We start from the raw sequence: 19,299 nt of genomic DNA, 5'->3' as shown, positions 1-19,299 counted from the left end.
CAGGGTCTGCAGGTTGGTGCTCCGGGGGACCAGAGGCTCCCTTCACCCTCGAGTCTGTCTGTGTCTTTCTTTTTAGTCTCTCTGTCCCTGCCTCTCTCACTCTCCCCTCTGTACCTTGCTCTGCCCAAGCCCCTCAGCAAACCCAGAGGAGAGGCCCAGGGAGCCCTGGGGAGGGAGGCCTGACAGGCCCATGCCGGTTTCCTTTTGTTACCAGCGTTCCTGCTGGAGCTGCCAAGTGTCTGGGCTGCTTAAATGGCTGCTTCTCTGCCTGGGAACCAGGGGCCCTCTGTGGGAAGCACAACCCCTTTATTCCCGCCTCGGCGGGCCCAGATCTCTGCAGTAGACCGTGGAAGTGGGTCTCTCAGGGCCACCCCTTGCAGGAGCTGGGCTCCTGTCATGGGGAGGGCTCAGTAGGCTAGAGATTGGGGCCTGTGGGCTGGATGAGGTTGCCCTGGACACTGGGTATTCCAAGGCTCTCGGGATGTTAAAGGGAGAGACTTAGATGATGACAGAAACAGCAAGTGACAAGGAAGAGGGGATGGCTCCAGGGAGCCACAGATGGAGATAGGGACCCCCACAGAAGGGAAGAGACAGGTGAGGGAGAAGAACTTCAGAGAGGGCTGAGGCCCCACAGAGCCCTGCCCTGTCCTCTCCTCACCTGGGCTGAGCTGCCTTCAGCTAGCTCTCAGCCAAGAAGACCCCCTACCCCCAAGTTCTTGGAGTTACCCCTACCCCTACCCTCTACCCCTGGCCCATCTCTCTGTGCTTTTACCCAAGCATCTGTAAAGACAGAGTCCCCGTACCTATGTGCATCACTTTGCCTTCACTGTGTCTCACTTACTCTTCTCTCTGCCCATCAAATACTCCTAAAGGCCTGCAGAGTACTGAGAACTAAGCCTTGGGAGGCAGGAAGGATCAGCCCATTGGACAGATGAAGGAATTGAAGCTCGGAAAAGTTAAATGACAGTTGGGAAAGGGTAGACAGGCCAGGCACAGTGGCTCATGCCATAATCCCACCCAGCACTTTGGGAGACTGAGATGGGTGGATCGCTTAAGATCAGGAGTTCAAGACCAGCCTGGTCTACGTGGTGAAACCTGTCTCTACTAAAAATACAAAAATTAGCCAGATGTGGTGGTGTGTGCCTGTAATCCTGCCTACATGGGAGGCTGAGGCAGGAGAATCTCTTGAACCCGGGAGGCAGAGGTTGCAGTGAGCCGAGATCATGCCACTGCACTCCAGCCTCGGCGATAGAGTGAGACTCTGTCTCAATAAAAAGGGTAAATAAATAGAACCAGAGTTTGAACCTATGCCTGTCTGATGTCTATCCTAAATTCTCATGATGAGATAATTAGGGCTGCCATATGGTGATGCCTGAAAGTCTGTGCTGGAGAATGTTTTGGAAAGGCTGCCTCGAGGAGGTAGCATTTCAGCAGCCCTGTTTCTACCTTCCTGAGCTCAGTGCCTGGGGAGGGTACGATGTGACAAAAGGCTTGCCTGCTGCCATGTGGGGTCCCTGATTAGAGTCCCCATCCCTCTCTCTAATCACCTTACTCAGGGCCCCCACCCTTTTGTTAGCCACCTACTCTAGCTGGCTAGGCTCTGGGATCAGTGTGCAAGCTGGTCACTGGTGCCTAGTGTCGCCCCAGAGTGTCTTCAGTTGGTTGGGTTTGGAAGCTGGGCCATAAAGCTCAATTAATCTAGGCTGGGCCTTGGTGGGGTAATTTTCATTACCTGTCATTTACAACTTTGTTTCTGCAGGCAGCATGGTGTGACAACAAAGCTCAGGGGCTCTGGGAGGGTCAGACTGTTGGGGTTCAATTCTCTGCCCTACCAGCAAGGTGACCTTGGGCAAGGCCCTTGACCACCCTGAGTCTCAGTTTCTGCAACTGTATAGAGGGGTGATGAACAGTACTTATCTCATAGGATCATTGCAGGGATAAACTGAGCCACGTGAAGGGCTTGGCACAATGTCTAGCTAGTAATCATGCAAACATGTTCGCATTTGTCATTGTTAAACACTTGAGTCTGTGTTCTAGAGAGCCCCTTTTGTCCTTCGGAGGGAGATGGAGTCAGCAGGCTGCTTTGTATAATTGCTCACATTCATGTCTGTGCCTGTCTGGACTGGGTGCTCCCTGAGGGCAGGGATGAGTTGGAGTCATCTGTTTCCTGTTTCACTCCAGCTCCGGGCCAACCTGGAGTGGGGATTTGGTGAACTGCAGTGCATGGTGGCTCAGGAGAGAAACTGAGCACAGAAGGGCCACTTGGGAGGCCCCTGGGAGGGCAGCCCCTTAGGCCCTCTGGATCATGAGCTGTGTATTCTGAGAGGACAGTGTGCCCTATGAGGTCCCCTCTGAGGGCTAGGACTGGTTTCATGTCCTGCTGTTTCAGCTCGGCCCTCCGTGTCCACCTCCTTCATGGCTGGCTGGTGGAGGGAGAGAATTCTGAAATGCTGTGTGTTTGCTAAACCTGCAGGTGCCTGGCCTCACCTCTGGATGCTCTGATTTTACAGTCCTGGGACCAAGGCTTTGCCCCTTTAATACCTGGCTGCAGTGACCCCCGCTGCCTGCCTTGCGATTACCTTGGTGGTGGGAAGCAATGTTACAAAGTCAGTAGGGTATTGAACTCCAGAGTCAGAGAGTCTGGAGGGCAGAGCTCAGCTGCACCACTGTCCCCTGTGTGACCGGGGCCAGTGCTGCCACCCTCCTGAATCCTGCCTGGGGTTTGAGGGCTGAATGAGATAAGATCAGTGAAGCAACACTCCCATAGTGGATGCTTTCATGAATGTTCCTTTTGCCCCTAGGTCTTCCCTCTGCCCAACCTCATTTCAAGTTCTTGGTGGTGGTGACCTCCCTGGAGCAGTCTGCAGGAACCCTGTCTCCATCCCATGCCTTAAGGGACAATCTTTATGCAACTTCCTTGCTGTGGGACCTAACAGGACCTCTTCCCAGAATCCTCTGTCTCTGTCATGCTGACAACCTTGGGTTTGGCACGCTGATTCTGGTTTCCTCTTGGAGGGTTCTAGATAGCCTATTTTACAGATGAGAATGCTGAGGCTCAATGCAGGCAGGCAGCTTGCCAGAGGTCACGTGGATACTGAGAAATGAGATTTGGAATTTAGGTCTCTCTCAGGGCCCATTATTTAACTGCCCCCAGTTATGGCACTGGGGAGAGGGCCTCAAAAGGTGGCTGGCCCCTGAGAGCCCACCTGGGAATCCTGTTGTCAGGTCCTCTGGAATCTGAGGCTTCTTGCAGGCTCTCTTTAGCTCCTAAATATCCCTTTAGGTTAGAGCTTTCCGATCAATGAGCTGTCGAGATGGTTATCTCTGGAGCCCTTGAGAACAGAGCCCTAGGCTAGTAACCTCAAGCCAGATGTAGTTCTATCTGTCCGTCCCAGTGAGCTGAACAAATAGGTATACTTCTCAATGTGTATCATGATGCCAAACAGGCTGGGACACACTGACTGCCCTACACAGTCCCCTCCCTATTCCCCAACATACACACTGAACATGCGCATTCCCCAGAAGGGTTGGGGGTAGGGGTTCGTTTTCTTCTCTGGGCATCAGTCTCTTCATCTGAGGAGTGTGGGCTGAGCTAGTGATGTCAAAGGCCATTCTGGCACTGTGAATCTGAGTGCATGAGTCTTGGCACCTAGCATTGGGAGAGAGTGGGGGCTGTCTGGGGCCCAAGCAGCTGGCTAAGAAGCCAAAAACAGTCAAGCAAGGGGGCTGTGGAAAGCAAGAGGTCAGAGGCTATGGCTCAGCCTCAGCTTGATTCTTTGGCTGCATGGGGTCCAGGCAGGAATGCTGGTGGGCTCAAGGTATCTGCTGGTTCCCACTCTGCACTCTCCTGTCAGAGTGGCCCCCTTCTTTACCTAAAGGCCCTCCAGTCTCATTGCTAGGGTTTCAAAGCAAAACCTCCTGAGAAGGGCCACATCTGTCAGCCTCATCAGCCAAACTGAAGGAATGTCCCGGTCAGGATTGGTGGAGCTGCTCTTTTCCTTCCTGAAAGGAAGCTGAGAGTCAGGCCTCAGGGATCTGGGGTAGGGTTGGGGGATCAGGCAGTAGGCAGCAGAGGTATGGAAGGGTGGGACGGTGGGCTGCGCCATTTACCTTGTTCATTTGGGCAGCAGGTGAGGATGTTATGGAGATTGCATGGATGCGGTGAGTAATGGCATAATATACAGGGATGCCTGCTGGCCTGTGTTGCTCTTGTACCCCGGCCTCCTTTTCCCAAATGTCAGCTGTCAATCCCAGCTCTCTCAGGAGAGACGGAGCCTGTCTCACTGGTTCATGGGATCCTGTGACAGGGTCCCTTCCTTAATCTCTAAGACAAACAGGGAGGCTCTTTGGGCTCTGAAATCCTGTGATTCCTGGGAAGGTCTGATTTGGATGTGTTTCTTCCAACCTTGGTGGTGGTAGTAGTGGCAGGATCTCCTCACTGTGTGGTGAGGAGCTGACAGTGACCCCAAAGTTCCTTCCGTGTCGTTTCCTACTCCTCCAACAATCCCATGAGATGGGGATCCCACCAGCATCTTGGGGTTAGAGGTGGGAATGTTGGGACTCAGAGGGGTTTAATAACTCTCTTGCTCAAGCTCACACATCTAGGAGGAGGCAGAGCTGGGATTGAAGCCTAGGATTTTGTTTTTGTTTTTGTTTTTGTTTTGAGACAGAGTTTTGCTCTCGTTGCCTAGGCTGGAGTGCAGTGGCACGATCTCAGCTCACTGCAACCTCTGCCTCCTGGGTTCAAGCAGTTCTCCTGCCTCAGCCTCCTGAGTAGCTGAGATTACAGGCAACTGCCACCATGCCCAGCTAATTTTTTGTATTTTTAGTAGAGATGGAGTTTCACCATGTTGGCCAGGCTGGTCTCGAACTCCTGACTTTAGGTGATCTGCCCGCCTCGGCCTCCCAAAATGCTGGGATTACAGGTATGAGCCACTGTGGCTGGGCTGAACCCTAGATCTTAAAGGAAACCTGAGGCCCTCATCCTGCTTATGCTCACTCTTCTGTTGCCCAGAGTAGCAGCTATTTTTTTTTTCTGGTGGGTGGGGGTTAATATCAACAATAAGAGTAAGACCAGAGATTGAAAAATAAGATAGTGAGAGGTCAAAAAGCCAGGCACTGGTGTCAGCGGGGATTTCAGGAAACACATCACCTGTCCAACATGAAAACAAACACAGCCGTCTGTGCCTAGTCTCTTCCCATGAGCGATCAGGACAAAGTCTAGAGGACCAGAGAGCTGGTGGCCAAGAACCAGCTTGCAGGTGGAGTGCCTGTGGATGGGCTGGCATCCAGGGCACAATAGCCCAGCCAGGCTTTCTCACTCCGCTTTCTGCTCGACTGGGCAGACTGAGCTCCCACGGGATCGGATGCCCAACTCACCAAACTGGCTGGACCTCTGGGTCTCAGGCAGTTCCCAGTGGCACAGCCTGGAGGCTAGGGGCAGAGGCTCCTCCTTCCTTAGGTGGCCCAGCCTGGTCCTGCTTGTCTGCCAGCCCCTCACCCAGGAGCAGCAGTGGTCATCTTCCGGCACATAGCCTCTCCAGGGTGGGCACATGGCTAGAGACTAGATCAGGCCTCAGAGGGCTTCAGACTGTTGGTCAGGAAAACAACAACTTTTCCAGATCATCATCATCACCATAGTTGGTAACATTTATGTGACACTTACTGGGTGCCAGGCACTTTATAGATACAAACTCTTTAAGCCTGACCACAACCCATTATTAAGTTCATTTTACAGGTGGGAAAGCTGAGACACAGTGGTAAGGTGATCACCCAAGGCTACACAGCTGGCAAGGTGTGGCAGATGTGGCATCTTCAGGCAGGGAGAGTGGGAGGAGAGGGCCAGGCACCAGCATAGATTGCGCCCTACTATGCACTAGCCTGATGGTGATTCACCTTCACGCCTGCAGTGGGTGGGCTGGGTTGGCATCCCCATCTGTGGATAAGGGAGCAGCTCTGCAGTGTTTCCCAAGGTCATGTGGCAGATACCCGGCAGAGCCAGGGGTGGAGCCGAGGGCCATCTCTGTGATTCTGAGTCCAGTGTTTCTTATCCCTCCCATGTGGGAGCCCCAGTGTGCAGACACAGGGCCGCAGGTAGAGAAAGGAGCTCTGGACTGGGAATCTTCAGTTCTCTACTTCATGTTTAGCTCAAGCTTGCTGTGCCACCTGCCATCTCTTGCTCTCTCTGGCTCCTCTGAAAAGTGCAGTGATCTCAAAAGTCTTCTCATGCACAGTAATATTGCTCTGGGGTAACAGACTGGAGTGGAAGGAGCCTTGAGGCAGCCCAGGTTGGAAGATGGTGCAGGGAGCTTCATGTGACACTGTTTTTCAGATGCCAGAGTGCCAGGCAGATTCTCTCTGGCCAGGCGCTGCTGCACCAGAAACCCCAGGCCTGCCTGCACCCCACTGAGGAGCAGAGGGGCTGGCCTGTGTAAGGAATGGAGCCACGGCAGTGGCTCCCAATATACTGGAACCCCCTGGAGAACTGAAGAAACCCTGATGCCCAGGCTGCAGCCCAGAACAACTCATCAGGGTCTCTGGCAGTGGGGGCCGGGCATCAATAACTTTCAGAACTCCCGAGGCAATTCCTGTGTGCAGCCAAGGCTGGGGACCACCACTCTAGGGCATTTAGGAGATGGGGGCAGAGAAAACCTTGGCCTCAGGTGGGCTTTCCAGGGTCTGTGACCTCCTGAAATTGGAAGGAAGCGTGTGCCTGCCCGTCTGTGTGCATCTTTCTAGGGAGAGTTCACAGCTTCCGTCAGCTTTTCTGACCCAAAGGAGATTAAAATACTTGCTTGACCCCGGGCATTTGAGACAAGTCTGGGCAATAAAGTGAGACCCCATTTCTACAAAATAATCAGCCAGGCATGGTGGAGTGTACCTGTGGTCCCAACTCTATGGGAGGCTGAGGCAGGAGGATTACTTAAGCCCAGGAGGTTTAGGCTGCAGTGAGCTGTGTTTACACCATTGCACTCCAGCCTTGGCAACAGAGCAGAGTGAGGTCCTGTCTCAACAAATACATATATATTTAAAAATCCTGGCTGGGTGCAGTGGCTAACGCCTGTAATCCCAGCACTTTGGGAGGCCGAGGCGGGTGGATCACGAGGTCAGGAGATTGAGACCATCCTGGCTAACACAGTAAAACCCCGTCTACTAAAAATACAAAAAATTAACCAGGCATGGTGGCGGGCGCCTGTAGTCCCAGCTACTCGGGAGGCTGAGGCAGGAGAATGGCATGAACCCGGGAGGCAGAGCTTGCAGTGAGCCGAGATGGCACCACTGCACTCCAGCCTGGGTGACAGAGCGAGACTCCATCTAAAAAAAAAAAAAATTCCTATCTTAGGGGGAAGCAACCCATCTCTACCCCAATCCAGCGATATCATTCTAAGGATCAGAAACCTCCAGCTGCAGGATCAATTCTGGTCTAAGAAATCTTTCCCGATCTCTCTAGACCTCCCTTTTTTCTCCTGCTTCCTAAAAACACACACTGAGAGCTTCTTATACACACGGCACTGTTCTGGGCTCCGGGACACAGGGTGAGTGGGACAGGGGCAGCCCCTCCCCTTGAGCCCATATTCTAGTGGCGGATGCAGAAATCACTAGTGAACAAATAGGCTACTGCAGTGAGGGTGCCGTGTAACAACCCAGATGTCAACCCGGGCTGCTCCTTTGGGTCTCCTGGGGAGCCCAGCCCTACCCCTAGAGATCCTGATGACTTGGTTGGGGCAGGGGGCCTGGGCATGGCCTATGTTGATTGTAATGAGCAGCTGGAGTTGAGGCCTTCTGAATAGATTGGGTGTTTAGGGGGGCCTTTGGGAGGAGGGATGTCAGCCTTCCGAGCCAAGGCCTGTGGGGAAATATGGGAAAAGAGTAATTCTGGCAGAGAAACCCTTTTGTAGAGGCCCTCAGGTGGGCATAAGGGCCTGATATACCAGGACAACAGGAAAGAGGCCACGTGAGCCTGTAGGGGGAAGAGGACAGAGGAGTGGCAACCCTGGCGGGGCCCCACCGGCCACACAGGGAGCCTGGGTTTATAGTGAATATATCTTCAGCCACATTACCTTTGGAGAGTCACAGACAGGAGTGACAAGATCTGGGCCGTGTTTTTCAGAGTCCTCCCTGCTGCTGTGTGGACGACACGTGGGCACGGGCAGACGTGGGTCCTGTGACCAGCTGCACTGGTTTCGTGGAAGGTAAGTCCTGGGCCGAGAGGAGTGGTGGGTTGGAGGGGACACGCTTGGGCTGTGGGGCAAGGAAGGCGGAGACCGAGCGTGGCCCTCAGGTGTTCAGTCTGAGCCACCTGGTGGACGGAGGGACCATTTCTTCCCCCTCTCTGACTCCTACAGCATTTAGAGTCCTGGAGTGCTGGTCCCTGGGAGGCTCGGCAGCAGGTCCTGGCATTCACAGCTATCCCAGGGCTGAGCACCTCACACACCCCCAACCTGCCCTGTGGGCAAGGACAGAAGAGGCCTGAGAACAGTCCCTGCAGACTCAGGGGCAGTGGATCTTAGACTACCTTCAAGTGGCCGAGAACTTGAAGGCCCTGGTGTTCTTTGTGGCAGTCCCTCCATCTGTCTGTCCATCCGTTCGTCCACTTACCTACCCATCCATCCCTGCATCCACCCAGTCTTTCATTCGGCAACGTTTGTTGGAAGTCTGCCTTGTTCTCATAAATAACATAGTCTCCCCTTCAAGGTATCACAGTCCTCAGGGGAAATGGACAGGCAGGTAGAAAGTGACTGTGCAGCACTTCATTATAGGAACTGCCGTTTATCCACAGCCGACCGTGTGGCAGGCATTTTGCCCATATGATCTAATCTAACGTCTGGACAAATCTTCAAAGTAGGGTTTGGGTTTTTTGTTGTTGTTGTTGTTGTTTGCGATGGAGTCTTGCTCTGTCACCCAGGCTGGAGTGCAGTGGTGCGATCTCGGCTCACTGCAACCTCCACCTCCTGGGTTCAAGCGATTCCTCTGCCTCAGCCTCCCGAGTAGCTGGGACTGCAGGCACCCGCCACCATGCCCAGCTAATTTTTGTATTTTTAGTGAACAGGGGTTTCACCATGTTGGCCAGGCTGGTCTCGAACTCCTGACCTCGTGATCCGCCTGCCACGACCTCCCAAAGTGCTGGGGTGACAGACTTCAGCCACCGCACCCAGGCTGCAAAATAGGTTTTATCTTTGTCACTTCACAGATGAGTAAAGTGAGGCTCAGAGAGGTTAAGTCACTTGTCCATGGTCACACAGCTAGGAGGCATTAGAACTGCATTCAAATCCAAGGCAGCCTGATGCCAGAGCCTGTTCATGGAGCTGCTCTGGTCTCCAGTGCCACTGGAAGGAAGGAGAGAGGGAGTGCGTCTAACCAGCATGTGTCTTGGGGGTCAGGGGTTGGCAGTGGTAGTGATGACAAAGCTGGCTGGAGTAGGAAGTTTCCTGGAGGTGGTGATTTCGGAGATGAGTGTTAAACGATGAGTAGAAGTTGGCAAAATATGAATATAATAATTTTATTATACAAACTGATCTGGCATAAAATGATATATTTGGTCAATTAAAATTGTAGTTGCTCAGAAATGGTCAATTAACCTGGTGTCAAGTATAACATAAGATCAGCACCTCACCGGGCACAGTGGCTCACACCTATAATCCCAGCACTTTGGGAGGCCTAGGCAGGTGTATAACCTGAGGTCAAGAGTTCAAGACCAGCCTGGCCAACACGGCAAAACCGTCTCTGCTAAATACACAAAAGTTAGCCGGGTATGATGGCACACACCTGTAATCCCAGCTACTCTGGAGGCTGAAGCAGGAGAATCATTTGACCCTAGGAGACAGAGATTGCCATGAGCCAAGATCGTGCCACTGCACTCCAGCCTGGGTGACAGAGCAAGAGCGAGAGTGCCTCAAAACAACAACCACCACCATAACAAAGATCAGTACCTCCATCCTGCTGCTCACGGTTCTCTGTGACTGTTCTGGAAGTTTCCATAAGATGTGCTTGCATCTCATTCCCTTGAATTGTCGGTGTTTTTAACACAGGAAAGCTTGAGCAGACTCTGCAGTGTTTACCAAAAGTATACACAAGAAAGCATAACATTGGAGGACATTCTTTTGGTTTAAGATCATCTGTAAATTAAATCTTCATCCCTCGCTTCTCCTGCAAGTACTGAGCCAACTGATGATGATACAGATGTCGGCCCCAGCTCCGGGTCACCGAGTCCTGACTGTACCAGGCGCTGACCTCACTCCCTCTTCAGGACGGGAGTCCAGTTGGGAGTTCCACTCCCCTAGGAGATGAATGAGGCCCAGGAAGTCCCTCCTCTGTGGCCACACATTGGCAGAGTCAGGATTTGAACCCTTGTTCAAGGATCCTGTGTCTTCTCTCTCTAAGTCACAATCAATTCCTGCCACCCCACTGTTTTCTTTCTCCAAAGTTCCCATGCCAAGGGTGGTCCTGACCCTTGCTGCCTCTTTTTTTTTTTTTTTGAGACGGAGTTTCACTCTGTCGCCCAGGCTGAAGTGTAGTGGTGCAATCTCGGCTCACTGCAAGCGCCACCTCCTGGGTTTACACCATTCTCCTGCCTCAGCCGCCTGAGTAGCTGGGACTACAGGCGCCCGTCACCACGCCCGGCTAATTTTTATATTTTTGTAGAGACGGGGTTTCACCATGTTAGCCAAGATGGTCTCGATCTCCTGACCTCGTGATCCGCCCACCTCAGCCTCCCAAAGTGCTGGCATTACAGGAGTGAGCCACCGCGCCCGGCGACCCTCGCTGCCTCTTACAGAGACTTTCGGGTGCACCATTTGATCCCCTACACCAGGGGCCGGCAGGCTTTTTCTGTAAAGGGCCAGAGAGACCAGTAGGCATGGCTGTGTGCAGAAATTTAGATTCTATGTAATTTTCATGCATTAAAGAATCTTTTTATTTTTCTTTTAACTGTTTAAAAATATGAAATCTGGGCCAGGCACAGTGGCTCATGCCTGTAATGCCAGCACTTTGGGAGGCCAAGGCAGGCGGATCACAAGGTCAGGAGATCAAGACCATCCTGGCTAACACAGTGAAACCCCGTCTCTACTAAAAATACAAAAACAAAATTATCTGAGTGTGGTGGTGGGTGCCTGTAGTCCCAGCTACTCGGGAGGCTGAGGCAGGAGAATGGCATAAACCCAGGAGGCGGAGCTTGCAGTGAGCCGAGATCGTGCCACTGCACTCCAGCCTGGGCAACAGAGCAAGACTCTGTCTCAAAAAAAAAAAAAAAAAAAAAAAAAAATCTGTTCTTAGCTCAGAAGCTGTATAAAAAACAGGCAGTGGGGCTGGATTTGGTCTGCAGGCTGCAGTTTACCAACCCTGGCTCCACACCAATCCTTATTTCTGTCTCATGGATGGCAAACTGAGACTCCGCTCTCAGTATGGGAGGGCAGATCCAGGCATAACCCCTGACCTTCTGAATTCAACCTTGGGAGCTCCTTGAACCTTGGGGGTGGTTGTGGATTCCTTGAAGTTGATGCCACAGCCTATCATGGGTGAGCTGGGTGTGTCCCCGCCTCGGGCTGAGCTGACTCCCTTGTCTGTGTGGGATTGCCCATCTCCTGCTGAGTGTGGAGACTGTTCTTCACCCTCTGCTCCCTGTCACTTTGAAGGCAGAAGCATCTGCACTTGCAGGGCAGGAAGACTTTGTCTTCTGGATCTTGGCCAGTGTGCCTGGGAGCCGCCCATCCCAGGTTCCAGTTATCAGCACCTTCTCCTCCCTCGGGTGATGTCCAGGTACCTCTGGGTCTGTCCCACTTGACTGGGCTGCCTGGCTCTCATTTCAGCATTCAGACCCACCCAGCTGCCTCCTGTGTGGGATGGAGCCCATGGGTGGTGTAAGGGGCCAGGCGGCCTGGGCCCTGTCCTTGCCGGTCCTCCTACTTGTGACCTTGGGCGGCTCCTTCTCTCCTCTGTGCCTCCATTTGCACGTAGAGGTTCTGAAGAGCTTAGCCCAGTGCCTGATACAATTTGTGTGCGTGACCAAGGGACCAGCCAAGCTTGCCTGGGATCTGGAATATCATGGGAATACCAGCCCAGCCACGTCAGCCTTGGTGACGAGGTTTCCCAGCTTCCTCCTTGCCCTCCGAGCAGAGCTCCTCTGAGCAGCCCTTTCATCCTTACACCTAACTGGACAAAGGAAACCCAGCCATCCCTAGAGATCCCTTTATAATCCCAGCTACTGCCCAGAAGGGACCACTTCACAGAAGAAAGATCTTGGGCTCTGAAAACCACTGCCACTTATGAGCTGTGTGACTTGCACAAGTTACTGAACCTGTCTGAGCCTCTGGTCTGCCAGGGATAGAAATACTCACTTCCTGGGCTGGTTGTGAGGATGATGGGGGATGATGTCTGAAAATGGCCACTTGTAGTGGTTGCTAATCCCTGGCGGCCACTCCTTCTCCTTACAGACGTCATAGTTACTCTTATTTTTGTTTGTTTTTGTTTTTGTTTTTGAGACAGTCTCGCTCTGTTGCCTAGGCTGGAGTACGGTGGCGCAATCTCGGCTCACTGCAACCTCCGCCTCCTGGGTTCGAGCAATTCTTGTGCCTCAGCCTCCTAAGTAGCTGGGATTACAGGCACTCGCCACGACGCCCGACTAATTTTGTGTTTTTAGTAGAGATGGGGTTTCACCATGTTGGTCAGGCTGGTCTCGAACTCCTGACCTCAGGTGTTCTGCCAGCCTTGGCCTCCCAAAGTGCTGGGATTACAGGCGTGAGCCACCGTGCCCAGCCTATACTTACTCTTTTTCTAAAAGCTGCCCTTTGCTGAATGCCCCCCCGCGGGGCTGAGCAGAGGACGTGTGAGCTGGAAAGTGTAGAAACCCCTTTCCCGGACTTTCTGAAACTGCAACACCATGGATCTGACTCAGGGTTGCCAAAGAACGGTTTCCACACTTCTCCAATTTCACAAGGATGCCAATGGCCCCGTTGCCGAGACGCATAGTTAGTTGCTGGACTGCAGTTAGTGGATGTTCTTGTGGTGAAGGGGTGGCTTAGCTACTGCTGCTTGGGCACTGAACCTGGGTTGGTCTCTCGGGGCATGCCCCATGTTGTTTACTAGAAGGAGACCTGGTCAGGCTGAAACACAGCAGATCCATGGTAGGAAAGAAAAACAGATGCCGCCTGGCTTTGGGAAAGAATCTCTCTTCTCTTGCTGTCTTGTTCCTGAAGTTTGTGAAGTGCCTGCGGTATGTCAGGCTCTGTGCTGGGAGGTGAGAGAGAGGAAAAACAATAGCTATCCTTGAGCCCCAGGAGGCCTTCCTAGACCAGGACGGGGTTTGGGCATCGAAGATCGATGGCTTTCTGGGCACAGGACAGTCATGTTTTCTCCTCTCTAGGTCTGGGGAGCTGCCCAGGCTGCACTGCCCTGGCTCCTGAGTCACTGCCATCTCTGCAATTCTCAGATCCAGGCCTTGGAGCCCCCTAGACTGGAAGAGCCATTTAGTCTAATCTCCCTATGTAGCACTTAAATCCCCCATGAGTATTTTTTTAGACTTGCTTCCATGCCGCTTGTGATGGGAAGCTCACTACCACCTAGGCAGCTTTTTCCTAACTTGGGCAGCTTTGCTTCAGGTGATACCTCCCAAATCTGCCCTTTAGAAAGGCACTTAAAGAAACCGTCCTCTAACAAAGCTGTTAGAGGAAAGAAAACTGGACTGGACCCCTTGGGAGGTCATGAGCCCTCCTCATTAGCCACCTTCCCCATCACCGGAGATGTGTGAAGTGGAAGCTGAGCTCCCACTTGACAAGGAGGATGGAGGATTGTTGATGGTTAGCATGTCCAGAAAAGAATAGGGAACCTGTGTGTAGCTGGGGAAATTGAAGACTTTCAAGCGGTGCCGGAGGAAGAAGGAGTGAAGCCCAGGCTCTGGCTTTCCTTTCCCTTTGCTCTGTGGCCTGCCCTTCCCCCTCCATAAGGCAGGGAAACACAAGTGGGCCTGGTGCCTTCCCCTCCACCCCCCGAGCCCAGCTTTGCCCATGCAGCTGTCCCAGGCCAGCTGTCCAGGCCCCAGCTGCCCGGCGGTCCTGGCTCCCTTTGCCCCACAGGGTCTGAAGGCTGGCGGTTGGCACTCCTGGGTTTTCTGGCCTCTGAGTTAGGGTGAGGACAGTCAGCTTCTAGCTTCCCTCTTCCTCCCGGGGCCCTCCCCTCGCCTGGGGTCTTTTGGAGTGGAGGGGGCACAGCATGCCAACGCATGGTTTGTGTCATTTCAGAAGCACAGCTTGTGTCATCGGGGAGACTGTGAAAACTTGGAAACAACCTGTGTGTCCGATCTTAGAGTATCAGTTAAATGCTTTACGGGATGGCCACATCTGGGACTTTAACCTGGGGCCACTGGGGTTCCTGAATGGGTTTCCTGAGGTCCACGAGCTCCCAGAAATTATTAGCATCACAAAATGCTAACTACACATGAATTTTTGGGGGGACTCTGTGAGCCCCCAAATGTTAATAAGTACTAATAGGATGGAAGCCTATGCAGCATATGAAACTATGAAGAGCATTTTATCAACATACAGAGAGTGAAGATCATAGAATGAAAAAAACAGGCTACAAAACACTATACAGAATGAGCCCAATTTTGTTTAGAACCATTTGTTATACACACACACACACACACACACACACACACACACACACACACACACGAATTATAGCTGTTAAAATGATGCCAGTTTTTAATCTCTGGGGTGAGATACATTTTGCTTGATTTCTGTTTTTTCTGTATTTGTTGGGTGTTCTACAATGCATGTTTATTCCCTTTGTAGTAAGAAGCCGGGACACTCACCCATTTTCTGAGAAGCCAGAATTCCCCTTCTCACCTTGGCAGACCCCACAACTCCCAGCCCCTAGTCCCAGAGGGAGTCTGTGGAACAAGCACAGGTCTCACCTCAGGGTATGTGTCAATGGATCACTAACTTCCTAGCCCCCTGTCTTCCAACAGAGTCTATCTGTGCAAGTTTCAGAGCCTGGGTCATGGAGGTGAGGGGTGAGGGTCTCCCTCTGTCATTTTGCTCCCACCAGCCCCAACCCCAGTGCAGTGGCTGACCCAGATCCTAACTGCCAAGCATCAGGTGCCTGGCACATGAGACTACTCGTGGGACCCCATTTCCTAGCTGTGTGGCTTTGGGCTAGTTGTCTAACCTCTCTGGGCCTCTGCATCCTGTAAGACAGGGACAGAGTTAGTACCCATCTCCTGGGGTTGCTGCAAGGGCAGACCGAGCTCATCCCCTCACTGGCCTGCCTGCCTTCTCTCTTCCCCTAGGAAGCTCCAGGACTGGCAGGATGGGCTCAGCCTGTATCAAAGTCACCAAATACTTTCTCTTCCTCTTCAACTTGATCTTCTTTGTAAGTATGTCCCATGCCGCCCTGACCACCTCCGAAAAGATTCTCCTCCCAGGGGCATCCCAGCCTGACTCCTTCCAGAGCCGACTGGGCCGGGGACTGGGGGGATTTGGTGGGTGGGGACTGAGGACGAACTATCTCCAATGGAACCTGCTGGGGGTAGCAAGGAGATTCCCCGGCATTCCCAGCTGGTCCTTTGACAAAGCACTAGATTCCTGACCCGGCCTTCCCCTCTCCTAGAGCACCCAAAGCCTGGGCTGGCCAGGGCTGGAGGTGGGTATGGGGAGGGAGAGGAGAGCCCCTGGGCATCCCCCTAACTCAACAGCAGGAGCTGCTAGAAGAAGCCTCTTAGCATCTCTCTAGTCCTGCCCTGGACCCCACCCTGCCCATGTGAAGAACTGACCTGTTACAGTTCGAGGCCCCAGTTGCCCCATCACACCCCCATCCCTGTCGTGGGAAGGTATGTCCCTGAGCTCTCATAGAGTGACCAACAGGACGCCAGGCTTTGGGCTAGCGAAGGGCACGTACCTCCTTCCCCAGACCTACCCCAGCAGATGGGCCGTCCAGAGGTCAGCTCTGTGGACATTGACCGCTGATTTTCCCAGGGCCTCGGTTTTCCTCTCTGGCCTGGCACGGACCGCTTCTCGCCTTGGAGTTGCCGGGATGGTGGGGTGTGTGTGAGTGTGAGAGTGTGTCGTGAGGGGGCAGTGCCCTAGAGAGAACTTCATAGCCTAGGAGTAGCATTGGGGGCGCTGGCTTCTCCATGTTGATGGTCTACCCGATAGTGTTAAAAAAAAAAAAAATCAGGTTGTACAGTAGGATGTTTCTTATGATCCAAAGTTTTAAATGTACATATTCATAAAAAAGTGAGTATTTTTGAGAGGAGAAGAAAATACCTCTGAATGTTAATGTTGGAATTCTTGGGAATTTTTATTTTATTCTTTATGCATCTCTGTATTTTCCCAGTTTTCTACGGTAGATATGAATTGCTTGTTAGGGGGAGGGGTACATTACAAGTTACATGGTTCATGGGAAGTTTGGGAAATAAACAAGAATCATTCTAAATTCCCCTTCAGGCCAGACATGGTAGGTCTTGCCTGTAATCTCAGTGCTTTGGGAGACCGAGGCAGGAGGATTGTTTGAGGCCAGGAGTCCTAGATCAGCTTGGGCAATGTAGCAAGACCCTGTTTTTCTACAAAAAAAAAAAAAAAAATTAAAAAATTCCCCTTCATGACTTTAACCCAATGCACAGACATGTACACGTGTGTTCCTGGCACCTGCACACAAGTGTGCACACATGCATGCACACACACAGGAAGCCCTGGTACTGCCTGCCTTGCTGTTTGTCCACCCTGGCCCTGGCCCCAGCTCCCTCCTAGAGGACCCTGTGAGGCCCCACTGTGGCTCTGGCCCTCTGCTCATGGCAGCCGGGCCTGGAACCCACCCCAAGCCAGGCTTGGGCTTCCCCAGCTTGGCGGTCAGGTCCCTCCTGGCTGCCCTAGGACTTTGGGAAGCAGCTGCCCATGCAGGCAAAGCCAAGCTTTTCCTGGCAAGCACTTGGTGTCTGGGCTGAGACCCAGCATAAAGGCCAATAGGCCAGGACTGGAGGGTCGGGGAGAGGGGGAGCGCTGTCGCTCTATTCCTGGGGGCTTTAGGGACTAGAGAGATGGGTCTGGGCTCTGGCCTAGTACTAGGTCACGGAGCTTGGGTTTCAGGGATAGAGAAACTTTCCTTCATGCAGTGGGGGTTGGGGAGACCCCAGTAGAGAAACGGAGTGAGGTTGGTGGTTTCGGCCAGGGCGTCCCTTTCTGTCCTGCTCTCAGGCTGCCCTATGGAACCAGGGACTGGAAAAGCTGCTCTCTGGCCAGGGCGTGGCCTCCTTTTGGCTCTTCCAGGGGGCTGGCAGGAGTCAGGTGTTAACTGTCTGTGTACTGGGGCCCAGGGTGATCCATCAGGAGGCTGGAGGGGGAGAGGAGGAGCTTGTATAACAGGAGGGTGAGAGTGAAAAAGGAAAGCTGGAGGAGGCACAACGGGCTTGTTTACTCCTCAACAAATGTGTATGTGACACCTCAGTATCTTCAGATGTTCAGGGCGGAAGAGCCCTGATTGCTATACTTCCGGAGCCTGTGTCCTAGGGAGCAGTGGGCTTCCATCAAATAACTACTCAAATGCATGAAAAATTGCAGTTGTTGGGGGTACTGAGAACAGATAGGCTCTTTGGAAAGCAGATGAGGCTCTTGGCCTGGTCATGGAGGTCAGCAAAGGCTTTCTGGGGTTCTGGGTGTGGCTTTGGAGAGGCGGATCCTGGCAGCGGGGGCAGCCAGTGAAGGCAGAGTGCGCCTCCCCAGGCACAGACTGGGTCAGCCTGCCTCTTTGTTTTATGCACATCAGGAGGGGTTAAGTGGTTGGATTTGTGGTTTGGAAAAATCCCCGTGGCTGCTATGTGTGCTCGCGCCTGCGCGCATGTGCACCTATATGTCTTTGCCTACACTCCTCTAGACTCCAGACTCCCCAGCACATTGCCACTTTTCTCAGGTCCAAGGGAATGCAGAGGCGCTGGTGCTGCGGCCATGCTGGGGAAGGAAGCTCTCTGCTCTGAGGGTCCTGCCTCCTGGCTGGGTCCCATCTGGGGACTGGAGAAGGTCTGGGGAGTGATTAACATGGGGCCTGCCCCACAGCCCCAGTCTTGGTTCACAGAGAAAAAGCGGGTGCCATGGTGCCTTGCCCATTCTGGTAGGCTGTCCAGCCAGGCTCTGGCTCTGCCACAGCCCCGTGGCTGATCCAGCCACACCTGCCCATCAGGCTGGGGTCATCAGACCTGCAGAGGGACTGAACGGGTAGCCCTGGGGACTTTGCTCTCTGGATTCCTCTTGGCAAGCTGAGGAGCCAGCTGAGTAGTGTGGGGTTTTGATCTACCTGGGATTATGTGTGCCCAGAGGGGATTTTCTGTCCTGCCTCCCATTCCCTTTTGGTGGGGGCTGTCCTCCCTCCTGTCCCACCCTGTGAATGCGGGAGGGAACGGGGCAGGGGCTCTGCCCACATGGGTCTGAGGTGCAGAGGGAGCAGACGTGGGCCTGAGAACTGGCCCCTGCCTCGCTGTGCTGTGGGGTGGTGGTGGGCTGAGTAGGGTTGCAGGAGTCTTGGGGAACCAAACTCCCAGGTCCTGGAAAGCCCCCATTTCCCCCAGCTATGCAAATTAAGGTGGACCCACCTTCCAGCAGACCCTTCTCCTCCCCAGTGTCTCAGGGGCTTTTCGGTCCCGAGACTGGCTTTCTGGGTGAAGGCCGAGGATGGATCCAAAATATCCCTACAGCTCACCTGTCACCATCTGGTTTCCAGTACCTGATGGATAAAATCAAGGCCTCATATAAAATTCCCTGTGTATAAAATGAGGACAATTACAAGGCCCGTCTCACTGGGAGAGAGGAGAGGACATATAATACCTCAGTGATGATTCTGGTGGGAGACACTGGGGGGCAGACATGGGGTCATCACTATCCCTTTGTGGTTGTAGTCATCAGCCACAGTGGTCTTTAAGGCAGCAAGTACAAGGGTAACAGGAGAGAGGCAAACCCCTACCGAGCCACCTGGGCCCTGGGGCAAAAGGAAACATCAATAATACTGATACTGTCCACATTTTATTTCAAAGTTTAATCGTTCATTAATCATGGATTTTTGGCCTTTTATTTTATTTTATTTTTTTTTGTGAGATGGAGTCTCACTCTTGTTGCCCAGGCTGGAGTGCAATGGGGTGACCTCGGCTCACTGCAACCTCCGCTTCCTGAGTTCAAGTGATTCTCCTGCCTCAGCCTCCTGAGTAGCTGGGATTACAGGCGCCCACCACCACACCCCGCTAATTTGTTTTATTTTTAGTAGAGACGGGGTTTCACCATGTTGGCCAGGTTGGTCTTGAACTCCTGACCTCAGGTGATCCACCTG

General features: G+C 53.0%; 1 protein-coding gene across 3 annotated transcripts in view; it reads left to right on the top strand.

The window, feature by feature from the left end:
* The window catches only part of CD82 (CD82 molecule), a 59,223-nt gene that overhangs the window by 14,474 nt on the left and 25,450 nt on the right, over nt 1-19,299 (top strand). For 2 of the 3 annotated variants that reach the window (XM_050757629.1, XM_050757628.1), the window contains exons 2-3: nt 8,111-8,192; nt 15,281-15,363. In XM_050757629.1, the coding sequence (XP_050613586.1) occupies nt 15,301-15,363 (63 nt within the window). In that variant the 5' untranslated portion in view covers nt 8,111-8,192; nt 15,281-15,300. Of the gene's footprint in view, nt 1-8,110; nt 8,193-14,783; nt 14,912-15,280; nt 15,364-19,299 lie in introns of all 3 variants that reach the window. The other variant, XM_050757630.1, reaches the window with a different exon arrangement.

The sequence above is a fragment of the Macaca thibetana genome, chromosome 14 (assembly GCF_024542745.1).
Source record: "Macaca thibetana thibetana isolate TM-01 chromosome 14, ASM2454274v1, whole genome shotgun sequence".
NCBI lineage: Eukaryota > Metazoa > Chordata > Mammalia > Primates > Cercopithecidae > Macaca > Macaca thibetana.
Note: the sequence above shows the minus strand (reverse complement) of the source record. Positions and strands in the feature narration are given on the sequence as shown.